The 15,623-nt window shown below is 35.6% G+C and overlaps 1 protein-coding gene across 1 annotated transcript; it reads left to right on the top strand.

The window, feature by feature from the left end:
- Positions 1-553: 553 nt before the first annotated feature.
- LOC125647353 (matrix metalloproteinase-19-like) lies at positions 554-14,601 on the top strand (the record flags this gene model as incomplete). The annotated part of the gene is made up of 8 exons (XM_048874034.2): positions 554-654; positions 2,675-2,817; positions 4,138-4,389; positions 4,484-4,618; positions 9,033-9,203; positions 13,628-13,767; positions 13,950-14,098; positions 14,427-14,601. Coding segments are annotated over 8 exons (1,194 nt in total), but the record flags the coding sequence as incomplete, so codon positions are not given.
- Between the last annotated feature and the right edge of the window lie 1,022 nt (positions 14,602-15,623).

Below are 15,623 nucleotides of genomic sequence, written 5' to 3'. Positions count from 1 at the left end.
TGATGATATTATTTACAGGTATATGCTTTACATATATACATTAAGGTTTTCAATCTCTTTTTTATTTTATGGACATTCTTGAACCTTTGGTACGAGGTGGAAGAAATCTGTTTACCTTTTTTATGATTTACATTTTTATGATTGAAAGGTGTATTCAAATGGATATAGATATAACAATGATAGTTATGACTATATAACAGTATGTTCACTATGCATCGTCCCTTGGTCCCTGTTGCTGATCAACATATTGTACTTAGTTGCAATGTTTATGCCCCTAGGAGTCCATTATTTGGCGATAAAATATCTGTCTGTATCTATATTGACGGATGACGATGGCCGAGCATGGAAATCAAAAGGTCACCTGATTCAATGCAAAATGGACGTTTATAAATTAGAATAATAAACTTATTCATCATTATATAAATGTCATATTTACATAATCAGCTTCAATGATAACATGAAGCTTGAATAAAAAGATATATCGATGAATTAGTTTAGCAACTTTAAGGTGAAAAAATTATCAAATCAATTGATCACATACATTCATTATTAAAAATTAAATATTCGTTTCATTGAAGTTCTGGTGTGGAGAAAGGACAATCTTACATGGGGTTTTGAGAAATATTCTAGGAGACTCAGACCCTTTTTACAATGGTAAGTGAAATAAATTTCTTAAGTTTTTTTTTTAATTTTGCTAACTAATTTAGACTTTGTCACATATATCTCACGACTATACGATTTTAGCATGCGTTTAGGAGAGGTGGATTTGAAAGTTGCGTAGCAGCAATTGAATGCAATACGATAGGACGATTTATATGACAGTTGTGTGTGTATTGTACGAGACATTTGTTGTGGAGTTTTGAAACATACATGTATTCTATCATCGTCAGAAACCCACGGCCGGTCACTCTACGTTTACACATGTACCTCCTGTGAGACAAAACGCCGATATATTAAAATACATGACCTTACGTGACCCATCGAGGACCAATGGGAATCGCCGTACGTATTCCCGGAACTCAGTGTCATTTCTAATGGCGGCGCCCATGAAAGTGTGTGTGTTTTGTTGTGCCACTATCAAATATATATAGATGAAAACTCCAGATTTGGCACTCAAAATGGCTGGTTATTTTGGTTAATACTTCACTTTCACATGTCCCCACCCCCTTTCAGAAATCCTGGATCCGGTACTGGTATGTTTATTATCATCACTGCTACATAGCACGTGAATAAAATCAGTCATGTGTGATACAATTTAAAAATTAGATGCAAATTGAATTAAGATATGGTCTTAAAATCCCGTTCACGTGTCATTTTGTAATTGGTGTAGGTGAGACATCAGTTGTGTTTACACTATTTAAAGATGGTCATAATTATTGGTTCAAATTGTGCCAATAGCACGACTGGAACAAATTACGACAGTAACTTAATACACAAGTTTAACATATCTATATAAATCGATGAAATACCAATTAAAAATATCGTTAAAAAAACATTGTTCCCGTATGATGGATAAAAGATGCGAGACTACGAGTGCTGAACATGTAGACCTGTAGATAGACTCGTACGCAGTAGTAAACGCTTGGTAACACAGGCTTTTTCCTCCTTTGTCTTTATAGAAACAAATACACCCTCCGCTACGATAATGCAGATAAAGCATATCGCTTAAAGTTTTATAACTTGTCCAACTTTAATGAACGTAGTCAAAATCTTCGCTTCGAAAGCATGTTTTCCTATGCTCCCGAGGACTAGAAATAAGTTGTTTTTTTTTTCATTGGTTGAATATCGCAATAAGGAATGGTAAAGCGACCAATCGCATATAGAAGCCGAGACACACCTTCCAGTAAAAATACCGGCATTGTGTCCTATGGGAAGTAAACGTAGCGCGACCGACCGTGGGTTTCCGACAATGGTATTCTGTAAAGATCTGAACGCCATACGTATCGTTCTCAGTATTAGAATCATTGTATACATACATGTATATGTGTCAAGCTTTGCACTAGAACGGCCTATGGCTTGTTTTACAACATACTAGCGAATATCGTATGATTTAGAACTAGCCTACGTGTAGTAAGTCCCTACAAACATGCTAAAAACATAATACTATACTAATGTACAATAAACTTCTAATGTTATAAGAATAGGTCAAAGTTGTCTAAAGAAAGTCGATTCATATCAATGTTGCTATTACAGTAAAACGAAATGTAAAACGAAAGATCATCTATCCCAAACTGTCAAACAAAATCTGTATTGTTTTCATTGATAAATATGTGTATAACATGAACCCTACTGTTCATTTTAAATATACATTGTAGCGATAAATGCAAAGAACATAAACTCAGAATTTTACTGGTACAGTCATATAACAATTGCAGATTTTCGTAAGCGATCGATTATCATCCCTTCAATCGATAAATCGATGGTTCATGGACATCATTGTTTGACTTTTTAAAGATAAGACGTACTATATGTGGGGTTTTTTCCAAACATACATGTTTATAGTACTATCGTAGTATTGTTTGTTAATTTTCTTTATCAATGACTCATTTACTTTTGACATTTTTGTTATGGGAACAAATGACATTATATGAACAGAAACATTTTATTTCATGTTAAATTACGAACAATTTTTTAGACAAATTTCTTTTACCTTTATTGATAAAACTTTTTATAGGAAAACATTCCAAAAGGCGCTTAGAATATGGTCTAAACATTCCAGCCTACGATTCCGATATTCCAGGGAAAATCCAGATATTCAAATCTTATTTGCCAGATTGGATCATGGAGATGGTGCATACAATGCTTTCGATGGACAAGGTACCGAAACCATCATGTTGAAAATCTAAACTTTTCGATGAAGTGCACTTAAATGAAATATTCAATTCGCAAAAAACGAGTACTGTTGCAAAATTGCAATTAGAATTTAACGAATCATACATATTGGAGATATTTCAACGTCCGGAACCACGTACAGAAGTTCTATCCTCTCCCTGGAATGGTGATTCACTCAGAATTTGTCACAGCATCCAACATTTTGACTTTTTTTTTATTACCGTACCTCAGAATGACATGACCGGTATTTTCGATTTCCGTTGTTTACCATAAATACCTACAAAATATGACAATGTAAAATATTTCGCTGCTGTATGCAAAACTAGCAGATAAGAAATATAATACATGTAATGCTAATATTTCCTGGTATACAATCGCCAATTTCCGAGACAGAGCGAAGCCTTGATATTCGGTTTTATTCATGAGTTAATACATACTGTATCTATACGATACCACGTGATATACAGCCAGCCATTTTATAAATTGAGCGTTCAACAAGATACATGTAACAATGATTATCCGAATAACGTCTTGATTTTTGTGTAAATGAGAGACATATCGAGGGGACCAAAAAGACCAAACAATCTTTTGGTATGATACACCAAGACTGTTTCTGTTGCTTTACGTTATGTTTGTCGCTCGTACTACGCCTCATATGGACTTGTAATTAACAGGAATGATACAATATTTGATGAATAAGAACGTAAATAAATCATTAATTAAGTTTAACCTGATTTTCAGCACACACCCGGTCATGTAATTTTTGTGGATATCTATATGCACTGAAACACCGATATATATTTAACTTACATTCTGACTAACTGTTCAGTACTACAACAAATGATACAAGCCATGTTCATGGGTCATGCAAAAGTCCGGACACACATTTACATGAATAGTTTCCATATCTACCAAAACCTATGTATACACTGGCAAAATTGCAACATATGATAAAATGATTAACATATGAATATCCAATCATATGTTAAACATAAATTATGTTGCAATTTTACATGTGTTTATGTGTGTATTTACCATTCATATCACGTGACCTATCATTTCCCCAAACCGGAATGGCCACACTCCTGTATATTGGCTTATAGTGCAAACTACAACGAATTCAAGGTACAGCCGACTGAAAGGATTTATACAAGGACATGTTCCTCCGAGAGTGTTTGATGGTTTATTATATCGCAATCAGCCCCAACAAAATTACAATACATTGAAGAAAAGTAATGGTTCTCATTGTGTACTATATTGATATTTCAACTAGGGTTGGATCTACATTTTTTTCTTTGAAATTAGGAAGCACTCTAGCACACGCCTTTAAACCAAGCAATGGTGGAACGCACTTCGATGACGACGAGAGGTGGACGTTAGCTAGCGAGAACTCTGCAAAAGACCAGATTCACCTACCCACGGTGGTTCTGCATGAGATTGGGCATACTCTTGGTCTGGGGCATTCTTCTGACTACACGTCGGTTATGTCGCCCTTTTTTACAACAATAAAAACGAAACTAACACCTGTGGACATCTCTATGTTACGTGCTCTTTACGGTGAGTGTTAAACAAAAATTCACATCTCTGTGTAACAATGTCTTCTATTTATAAGTATATAAAATTCATTATCAAATTTCCGTATTAACCTAAGGTCAAAGAAGGCTAAAACCGCCAGAACGGAAAATTGAAATATCTACAAACACAGTAAAACCACCAACAAAAGAGGAAATAGACAATGCCATAGGTGTTTGCGAGGGCATCAGTGACCTCACCACTGTGCGGAATAGTAAGTATATATACTTATACATGTTTGTATATACTGTGAGTAAATTCAGATAAAGTTGACAAATTCCTTAATTAAACAGAAATTTCTTTCCCAACTATTTTTTTAGACTAGTTGTCAATTTAAAAGACATAAATTTGAAAGAGCGCTAGCGTATTACTTTTCCGCAAATTTTGAAAAATGTTACCCCGGTATTTTTACTTTTCCGCATAAAGTGTTGTTACATTTCCGCAAATAAATATACAGCTATAATTGTACCCAAGCAATACGGGGCAGCAACTCCACATATGGGGGAAAAGCGCACTACAAATAGGCCAGAGTCGTCTCATGAACATTTCAATTCTCAATTCTATTCCCCACATCCAAATATTTTGTATTCACGGACGTGTTGCAAAATCATGTCTCTGACAGCACCAGCAACAGTACGCAAAATTGACAAAGTAAAATTTGACTTTTCTCGTACAGAATATGCGAAGTTTCCCGATTGAATACTTTGGGGGCTGTCGGGTACAAAGTTGGTGCCCGAACAGACGTCTAAGATGTTCTAGTATCAAAGTTTAGAACATTTTATGTAGTGCTATTACATGTACTTAGAATTAAGAGTGAATGCTAAATTTTAAGCAGTGCTGTATGTTTGTATTGTCAGAATTTAAAAATAGATATGCCATAGAAATGCTGTTTTTAACATGTAAAGAATGCTATGTATTTACATGTAATCCAGGTAAGAATGCTATGTATTTACATGTAATCCAGGTAAGAATGCTATGTGTTTACACGTAATCCAGGTAAGAATGCTATGTATTTACATGTAATCCAGGTAAGAATGCTATGTATTTACATGTAATCCAGGTAAGAATGCTATGTATTTACACGTAATCCAGGTAAGAATGCTATGTATTTACACGTAATCTAGGTAAGAATGCTATGTATTTACACGTAATCCAGGTAAGAATGCTATGTATTTACACGTAATCCAGGTAAGAATGCTATGTATTTACATGTAATCCAGGTAAGATATTTACGGAATTCTAATGCTATATTTTTTGTGGAATAGTAGAAAAACATTTACGGAATCGTAACATTTCTTTTGCGGAAACGTAATATCAATTCGCGGAAACCAGATGCGCCAATTTGAGAGTGTTTGAACACGGATTGAGTCACCAGTGTTGTATAGTAGCCTGTCACACTAGCCATCTTTCCCCCCGGAGAATGGCTATATACTAGTAGTAGATCTCCCCCACGGAGATTTAGCTAAATAGTAGGATTTCCCCCTTTTTTAGCCAGATGACCCCCCCCCCCCCAGGAAAACCTATATAGTAGACCCTCCCCTTTATTTAAATCCCGGTTACGTTTACGCCGGACCATTCCCATACACTGTACATATTCTTTTCATTTTGAAAATTCATCTTTTTCTTTTAAATCGTAAATGGAGAGTTCATTTCCGAATTCCTTTGATTGGGAGTTTTGGAAATATCTATTATTAAACAAACATCATTTCATTCAGTCGAATTTTATGTAAAACAATAATATATATATAATGTAAAATCAGAATATTTCAAGCTTATAAAACAGAACCTATTTAGACAACTCAGAATTTGTTAAACAGATAGGACTGGTGTTTATCGCACGAAGAATCAAAATTGTCTCTCTCCATTTGATTAACACAAAAACTGTTCACACAGATAGCGGAGTAAACCTATGTTGCTTATGTTGATTGCTCACACCTGATACTAAGGAATCAACTTGCTCTCTCAATATATTTGATTCTTAAAATGAATTAGAGGTTTTTGAGACGAAATTTTTCCCTCAACTGTTCTCGGGTCATTGGTGGATTAATAGATGTCAACATGGTATCTATATAATCGTAACTATTCCAGTCGGTGCAACTCCCAACTGTACTTCAATACTTTGATTTATACATTATAGATGAATTCATTTTGAATCTGATAGATGGAAAACGTCATCATATTTTAAAGGGACTGATTCACGATTTTCCTTCAAATTTTGTTTTTTACTTTAAATGATCAAAATCTACAGTCTAATATGATTAGAAGATTTCACAAAACAAGTATATTATATATATCACATCTCAAGTTTTCTTGGGGTAAAATGTGTCATTTAAAAGTTAAAATTTGTGATTGTACACAATGAAGATGCTTTAAATTACAAAATAACGTTTCACTGATCTGTTTGTTTACATAAAAAGAATAGATTCTTTGTTTACATAACACAGAATCGAAGCTAAAATATTGATCTTGTCCTTGCATTCAGACGGTCTAAAATTTGGTTGTCAGCATTAAATCAGCTTTATTTTTGATTTTTAACATGAAAAATGAAAAACATTTCGTTCGAAAAACGTGAACTAGTCCCTTTAATCCCATACAAAGAATATTCTGGAAAAGTTATGATTTTTAGCATGCACTCCTAAAACGTTTAGCTCACCCGCGCTGAAAGCTCAAGTGAGCTTTTCTGATCACCTGTTCCCCGTCTATTACCTTTCCACATTTTGGACTTCGTCTCCAGACTCACTGTGCAAATTTCAAGCACAATTTGCACAACGCATATTTCTATCAAATTCGTTTAGATAAAGGCCATAGGACCTCTACAAGGGAAGATAATAATTGTATAAAGAATTATTAGTTGTTACCTTTCAATTTTTCTGCTTCAAAAAACCGAGGTCCCGTGTCACAGCAGGTGTGGCACGATAAAGATCCCCCCTGCTCAAAGGCCGTAAGCGCCGAGCATAGGCCTAAATTTTGCAGCCCTTGACCGGCAGTGGTGACGTCTCCATATGAGTGAAATATTCTCGAGAGGGACGTAAAGCAATAATAAATCAATCAATCAATCCGCTCTTGATACAGGAAGATAATGTCTGCTCAATATATTGAATTAGTTTGGCACTATTATCAATTAAATGATGCATGCCTATAACCCTTTTCAGTTTTGAATCATGAGGGGCATATATGTTTTACAAACATTTCTTGTTAAAAGTTTGATTTAAACAATTTCAAAAAATTGTGTGATAAAATCATTCAAGTGTTAAAACTGCAGTCCTGCACTTGCATTCATGTGCGTTTCTCTGTTTAGTGGATTTTATTGTGTTCATATTCTTTTACAAAAATGAAAAAGCGATTATTCTTGAATGTTTCAAACTCATTTCTAGAATGCAGCTGGAAATCCTAAAACTATTCATCTAAAGGTAACTATAAGGGATTCGCAAATTTTCTCTCTAATCTCTCCGGCTTAAATGCTTGTATTCTTTAGCTTTTGACTTGCATATATATACATGAATGTGTAAGTCATCTACATTGTCACTAACTTACATCAACAAAAATAACAAGTATTTCCGGAGATATCTAACAACCAAGGACCTTTCCACAGCTGATCTGTGAAACCAGTGGTTATTCGATTGGAACACACATTCATTGTGGCTGGGAGAACACTGTTGTGGGATATTTTAATATCTTGCATTTCTAGTCCAGATGCGGGTATGTCTCCCAACCAATGTGTTTCTATCTCACCTGAGCTGAAAGCTCAAGTGAGTTTTTCTGATCGCCTGTTGTCCTTCATCTGTCTGTCTGTCCGTCTGTAAAACGAAATCATTGGGCCAATTTCAACCAAACATGATAAAAAGCATCCTTGGGTAAAATGCTTTCGAGTTTATTCAAATGAATGGCCATGTCCCCTTCAAAGGGGAGATAATCACAAAAATACAAAATATAGGGTTGTGTCATTTAAAAATCTTCTTCTCAAGAACTACTGGGCCAAAAGACCTTATATTTATATGAAAGCTTCATGACTTAGTGCAAATTCAAGTTTGTTAAACTATGACCTCCTGGGGTAGGTTGGGACTACAATAAGGGATCAAAGTTTTACATGCGAATATACAGGTAAAATCTTTGAAAATCTTCTCAAGATCCACTGGACCAGGATAGTTCAAATTTACATGAAAGCTTCCTAACACAGCGCAGATTCAAGTTTGTTAAAAGCGTGACCCCCGGGGGTAGGATGGGACTACAATAGGGATCAGTTTAACACACAAATATACAGGGAAAATATTTAAAAATCTTCTTCTCAAGAACCACTGGGCTATGAAAGTACACATTTACATGAAAGCTTCCTGACATAGTGCAGATTCAAGTTTGTAAAAATCGTGACCCTCGGATGCAAGTTGGAGCCACAATAGGTATCAAAGCTTTACATGAGAATATATAGGGAAATATCTGTAAATTAGGCCAAGGTGACTCAGATGAGCGATGTGGCTCATGGGCCTCTTGGTTAGAATTAAGTACAAAATTATCACTAACCAATTAGAAACCATCAATATATGTAAATATTTACATGTGCAATATGTACTTTTATATAGGCATTTTTTCAAAGTTATACGAAAATAATTCTATACAATAATCATTTACAGGAAATAGACAAGTTCTTCATATTTTTGGTGGAAACTTAACATTTCGAGTCAGTTCTTCTGGTAGGAAATTACAACCCCCTCGATGGACTTCTAGTCTCTACAACGGTGTCCCTGGTGACGTTGATGCTGTTAGCTTTTACAAGAAAACTCGGACACAATACTTCTTCAAAGGTACTGTTTGCTCTAATCTATATACATCTCCCGAAACTTATATTAAAGGTCTCAAGTTATTAAAGCTTGGCATACATCGTGTACTCTCCACTGGTATTGATCCTGTGGGATCCGGGTTAGAATAGGTCCTCACTACCCCCTTGCTTGTCGTAAGAGGCGACTAAATGGGGGCGGTCCTTCGGATGAGACTGCATAACTTAGTTCCCTTGTCACAGCAGGTGTGGCACGCAAAAGATCCCTCCCTGCTCAATGGCCATAAGCGCCGAGCATAGGCCTGAATTTTGCAGCCCTTCACCGGCAGTTGTGACGTCTCCATATGAGTGAAATATTCTGGAGAGGGACGTTAAACACTATTTAATCTATCAATCAATCCACTGGTATTGCATTAATAGCTTGCTTAACATACGAGACTTATCATCATGAAGTCAAATCCTTTTTAAAAAGAATAAAACAATATTACATGCGCAGTGTACATAGTTTTAATATTTGATGCTTCAACACAATGAACGTCAATACTGTAAAAAAAAAAAAAAAAAAAAAAAAAGGATTTCAATCAAATCTCTGGTATTTATATAAAGGAACAGTTTTATAACCATTACTTTGTAAATTACAACATAACATCAAAAGAATCTAAATACGTATACTGCATCATTAAAGCTATATAGAGTACTCTTCAAACGCAGACATATTTCGTACCTCCATCTAATATCGGTTGTTTATGACGTACGACGCGATATGTTTCTACTCGAATGATTTGGGTTTTTTTTTTTAAATTATAACTTAATTCAAACTTCGTAATTCTACCAAAACAACTTTACTCCTGAGTTTAAACTCACTGGGCAAGCTCATAGGCACTTGAATAAAAAAAAAAACAAGATGTGTTTGTGAAACACAAATGCCCCCGATAATGGTCAATTCCGAAGATGACCAAGGTCACAAGGACAAATATATCGGTACCAGTAGAAAGATCTTGTCACAAGAAATGCTCATGTGCAATATGAACGCTCTAATATTTACCATTTAGAAGTTATGACCAATGTCAAATTGTTTAAAAGTAGGTAAAATGGCAAGGTCAAAAGGTTTAATACCAACGGAAAGGTCTTATCACAAGGAATACTCATGTGATATATCAAAGCTCTATCACTTATTGTTCAAAAGTTATTGGCAAGGTTAAAGTTTTCAAAAAGTAGGTCAAACTCCAAGGTCAAGGTCACAGGATAAAAAATGTTGATACTCACGGAAAGGTCTTGTCACAAGGAATACTCATGTGAAATATCAAAGCTCTATCACTTACTGTTCAAAAGTTATTAGCAAGGTTAAAGTTTCAGACAGAATGACAGACAGGACAAAAACAATACCCCCCCCCCCCCCCCCCCCCGATCTTCGATCTCGGGGGCATAAAAATAATTTCCTTAATAAACCATTTATTTAGAACTATGCTACAATAATCCCAGTAGTGAGTATCATGGGGAAAGTTTTAATTTTTAATCCCCTCTTCCCATCCGTCACTTGAATTGCATCGGTGAAGTGAAAACGATAGCAGGGCTTGGAAAAGCGGCAAAAAACTTACTTAGACGCATGTCTTCATGAAAAGAAATGTAAGAGTGAATAGCTTATGAATTCCGGAGTTAGCTGATGTTCGAGTTTTCAAAAATTAGTGCTTCCAGTCGTTCGAAGTCGAGTTGAGTTGATCGAGAGTAAGCGGAGATGCACCTCGAAACGTCAGGATTAAGCTTTATCCCCTAGGCTCTCCACTGGGTTATTATACCATAAGTATTAAGTGAATCGTTTATTAAAGAAATAGTTTCTATTCTTTATTCAAGTGCCTTTGTGCAAGCTTTGTACAAATGGGTGCTCATGCAGTGTCTGTCTCTGCAAATGCTATAAATTGTAAGCACTTTATAAAACTTATTCACTAGTACATGTAGTCTGATATTTTATAATCTTATCATCCAACAGTTAATGCTATGGTGGTCAAATGTACCCAGTTGTAAAATCCTGGAGCTTATGGTTCGGTCTGTATCCTGCCCACAAGGTCCGGACAGACAGACGGACGGACGATGCCATACCATAATACGTCCCGTCTTCGACGAGCGTATAAAAACATTTTTAGGCCCCTCTTCCCGTGTTGTTCTCTTTTAATTCATAACCGGAAATACTCCAAACGAATTTTCTTGCATAACCGATACATTATGATTTAGAACATAGGTAGCCGTGTTTCAGTCATTTGCATCATGCGCGTCAGTTCTTTCACAGATCTGAAAGACGTTAATTTTACATTCTCTGGGTAATTTGAGGTACAATCGACGTGACAGAGGCCTTGAGATCTACCTTCTTCATGTATCTCTATATTATATCGAAACGATAGATAGTACGGAAAGTTTCTCTCCCTCTCTGTCGTTGTTCATTCTTCCCTTTGGTGTTATGCATGCCTTTCTGATCTAAATTATTCTGCTTTACCCAAACATTCCCTGAAGAATCAAAATCCTATTGTACTTTAGTTGTTTCAGTTATAAATCTGGACATTGTAATCCAAATCAATATCCCTTTGTATCCCAGGTGCTTCTATCTGAAATCCGTCAATTGGGCCACAGGGGAACAAGGGAAGACACGAAAATAGGATACCGGTTGTAAACAAATATCAAATTCACCTTAGTTCCAAGAAACAGATCGAATTTTCCTATTCAAAGGGTGTTAAACATCTCATAATACAAGTCCAACGTAGTCCGATCCTTTCATATTTGATTTAATGAGTTTTATAAACGAAAATAATTCAACCTGTCTGCGTTGTCGTCGATCACGCACAGGAAAAGATAACTCCTGCAATGAAAGTAACGTAGTCCAATCCAATTATGTTGGATTTAATGAGTTTTAAAGACTGGAGTCTTGTACACTGCATTTAAAATCAGGCTGAAATAAAATATTACCTTACAAAGAAAAACAAATCCCGTTTTAAATACCGTTATTTGCGTTAAAAAAAATTCTAGGGTTTTCGTCTAAATATAAACACTCCCGAGAGTTTCCGAAAGCTGGAAGTTAGTTTCATTGCAGGAGTTATCTTTTCCTGTGCGTGATCGACGACAACGCAGACAGCTTGAGAATTATTTTCGTTTATAAAACTCAATAAATTAAATATGAAAGGATCGGAGTACGTTGGACTTGTATTACGAGATGTTTAACACCCTTTGTATGAGAATACTCGATCTGTTTCTTGGAACTAAGGTGATTTTGAGCTTTGTTTACAACCGCCTATTTTCGTGTCATCCCTTGTTAGATATTTATATATAGATTGAGAACAAAATGGATAAGAAGCCCCTGTGATTAGGCCATGGCCTGTAGGCAGTTCAATGTCGAGATCCCTTCACACACGTTCTCGGCGAGTCATGATTGACTTTCATCATGAATGAAAAGTACGAGAAACTTAGAATGTAAAACGTATACGGTACCAATTTTGATGCACCAGATGCGCATTTCGACAAATAATGTCTCTTCAGTGATGCTCAACCGAAATGTTTGAAATCCAAAATAACTATGAAGTTTTGGAGCTAAATATAGCCAAAAACAGCGTGCCAAAAAAGTGGAACCAAACTCGTCCAAGGATAAGAGCTATGCACGAGGGAGATAATCCTTAATTTTGAAATGAATTTCTAAATTTTATAACAGCAATTAAATATACATCCGTATTTTCAAGCTAGTAACGAAGTACTAAGCTACTGGGCTGTAGAGACCCTCGGGGACTAGCAGTCCACCAGCAGAGGCCTCGACCCAGGCGTCATAATGTAAAACGTATACGGTACCAATTTTGATGCACCAGATGCGCATTTCGACAAGTAATGTCTCTTCAGTGACGCTCAACCGAAATGTTTGAAATCCAAAATAGCTATGAAGTTTTGGAGCTAAATATAGCCAATGTGACGTTATAAAAAAATTAATTAAGAAAAAAAATGCAATAAGAGATGTTATGTAAGTTGAAGATTAAAATAATGTATATGCATAACTTAATCGATTACACGACCCCTGATAAATCGAAACATGTCTCGCTGTACTCAGGGGTGCTGCGTCATTGCTAATTTAGAAGCGGGTCAATGGATTCACGCCGTATGAAAGTGGATTCTAAACTAAGCTAAATCATTACTAGCAAATAATACGCATTCATATATAGTCGACATAATATTTATCTTCACGTCCAGAATTACACGTGGGGGGAAATACGCGATAACTGAGTATAATACATCAGATATTTATAACTATACACGTGGGGGAATTTACGCGCTATTTCGTGACCGCGTAATCAGTGTAAATTTTCCCCACGCGTAAATAAACAGTTTTACAGTAGTATTTTGAAATTAATGACGGATATATTGGGAGTTTTACGCGGTTTAATTACAACAATTGTTTTAATCTTTGTCTTACTTCATTTCTAGGACATAACGTATGGAAAGTTATCAAACATCGAATAGCTCAGGGTTACCCTAAGACTGTAAAAATGCACACCCTACACGAGGTTCCACGTGCAAGTGTTACCGTCACCATTTGGCATTCCAGTAGAATTTTTATATTTGGGGTAACAAGATTTATTCCAAATTTTCATCACTTTTGTATCCATATCTATATTAAATTTGATTACATGCAATACACTGGCATGTACGTAAAATAGTCCATGCAAATCCACTCTTTAAAATTTGAGGAATTTAAAAACAAAATGTGAAGATGTATATATTTTGACGGTATTACATTTCTTTAAAGACACATACATTTTGGGATTGGAATCCGTGGTTAGACGATGTCGTGACTAAACCTAAACCAATACACCGATACTGGCACGGACTCCCAGACAATATCGACGCCGCCATGCAGTGGAGAGATCAGTATGTTTACTTCTTCAAAGGGCTCAAGTAAGTGACCAAAGTGTAACCGAATAGTGTATACATATAAACTTGTCGTTGTGGGATTACTAAACAAATCAAAACAGTCAGACACTTTAACATCTTGAAACTCTCAGTATTCTAAAATGTGTCTTTTATATATATTTAATGGATGACAAACTAAAACCACTTCTCTCTTCAATCCAAAAATTCAAATGACAAAATGAATATTGTATAAACAAGATATACAACTCTTTAAGAGTGAGCAAATTGATGAATAGTTCTATTTATAAACATTTTTTAATATAAGTTCTCTCGACACAGTGAATGTTTGATAAGTTTTATTTTTGTATTGTAGGTATTATAAAGTACACCCCAGCAGAAGAATGGTTATGTCTGGGTATCCTAAACCAATGCCTCCGCCATGGCTGAAACAATTTTGTCATAATAATGGTAGATGAAATTAAGAGTTTTGAATGGCGTGTGCTAAATTATGTAATTCTGTCTATAATGAATAATTACATTTCCTGTGTTTTTGCCTTTGATATCTTTACCAACAGTAATGATAGCCATTTCCTCGTGGGGGCGTTGCTGTTAAAATTTGTGAACAATGCGCATGTGACTCTTGCTAAATATAGTGCGTTTATTTCAATGGCTGGGAATTCCGACAGGAATGAAACTTATATTGTGAATATAAAAAATAAAAATGTAAATTTCATTTTCGAAAACAAAAAATGTGATAAAGTGATTATTTAAAACGTGCTTCATGAAGTATGCCGGCGTGAAACTTATTTATTTTCAAAACATGAAATTTATTTCTTAAATCTACATTCAGTTTGCTATAGTTATATCTCTAAAACTTATTCGCTTCTTTATCCAAGCGTCCGACCAATGAAGTGAAAGTGATGGATTTTTCGGACTGACTTTTAAAACGAAGGTCCTATGACACGGTAAGCCTTGTCACGATAAACAACCTCACTGTTATGGTTTTGAGTGCCATGCACAGGTCAAAAGTAGTTGCCTTTCACACGTGGTGTTCCCGGAATGTCAACATTTTAAATATAAAAAAACTTAATGAGGGACTTTCTCTGGAACAATTTGTGTCTTGCAACATATGGGGACACGTTCACTAATAAACTCATGAAATCTTACCTACTAATAGTTCTTGTGTAACTGCATCATGATATAAATTCACAAGCAATTTCGCATCATTTTTTGCCCCCTTCAAAGGGTCGCTTACTGCTTTGGAGGTCTGTCAGCATCGTCGGAAACCCACGGTCGGTCACACTACGTATACTTCCCGGGGGACAAAACGCTGATATTTTCGCTATGCGATTGGTCGCTTTACCATTCCTTATTGCTATATTCAACCAATGAAAAAGACCCTTATTTTCAGTGTTCGGGGCATAGAAAAACATGCTTTCGAAGCGAAGATTTTGACTACGTTTAAGTTGGACAAGTTACAAAGCTTTCAGTGAGGTGCTTTATCTGTATTATTGAAGCGTATGGTTTATTTGTTTCTGTATAGACTGGGGAGGAAAAGCCTGTGTTACCA

Source organism: Ostrea edulis, chromosome 6 (assembly GCF_947568905.1).
Source record: "Ostrea edulis chromosome 6, xbOstEdul1.1, whole genome shotgun sequence".
In the NCBI taxonomy this organism is placed as follows: Eukaryota; Metazoa; Mollusca; class Bivalvia; order Ostreida; family Ostreidae; genus Ostrea; species Ostrea edulis.
The sequence above is the reverse complement of the archived record's forward strand: the minus strand, read 5'-3'. Positions and strand labels throughout refer to the sequence as shown.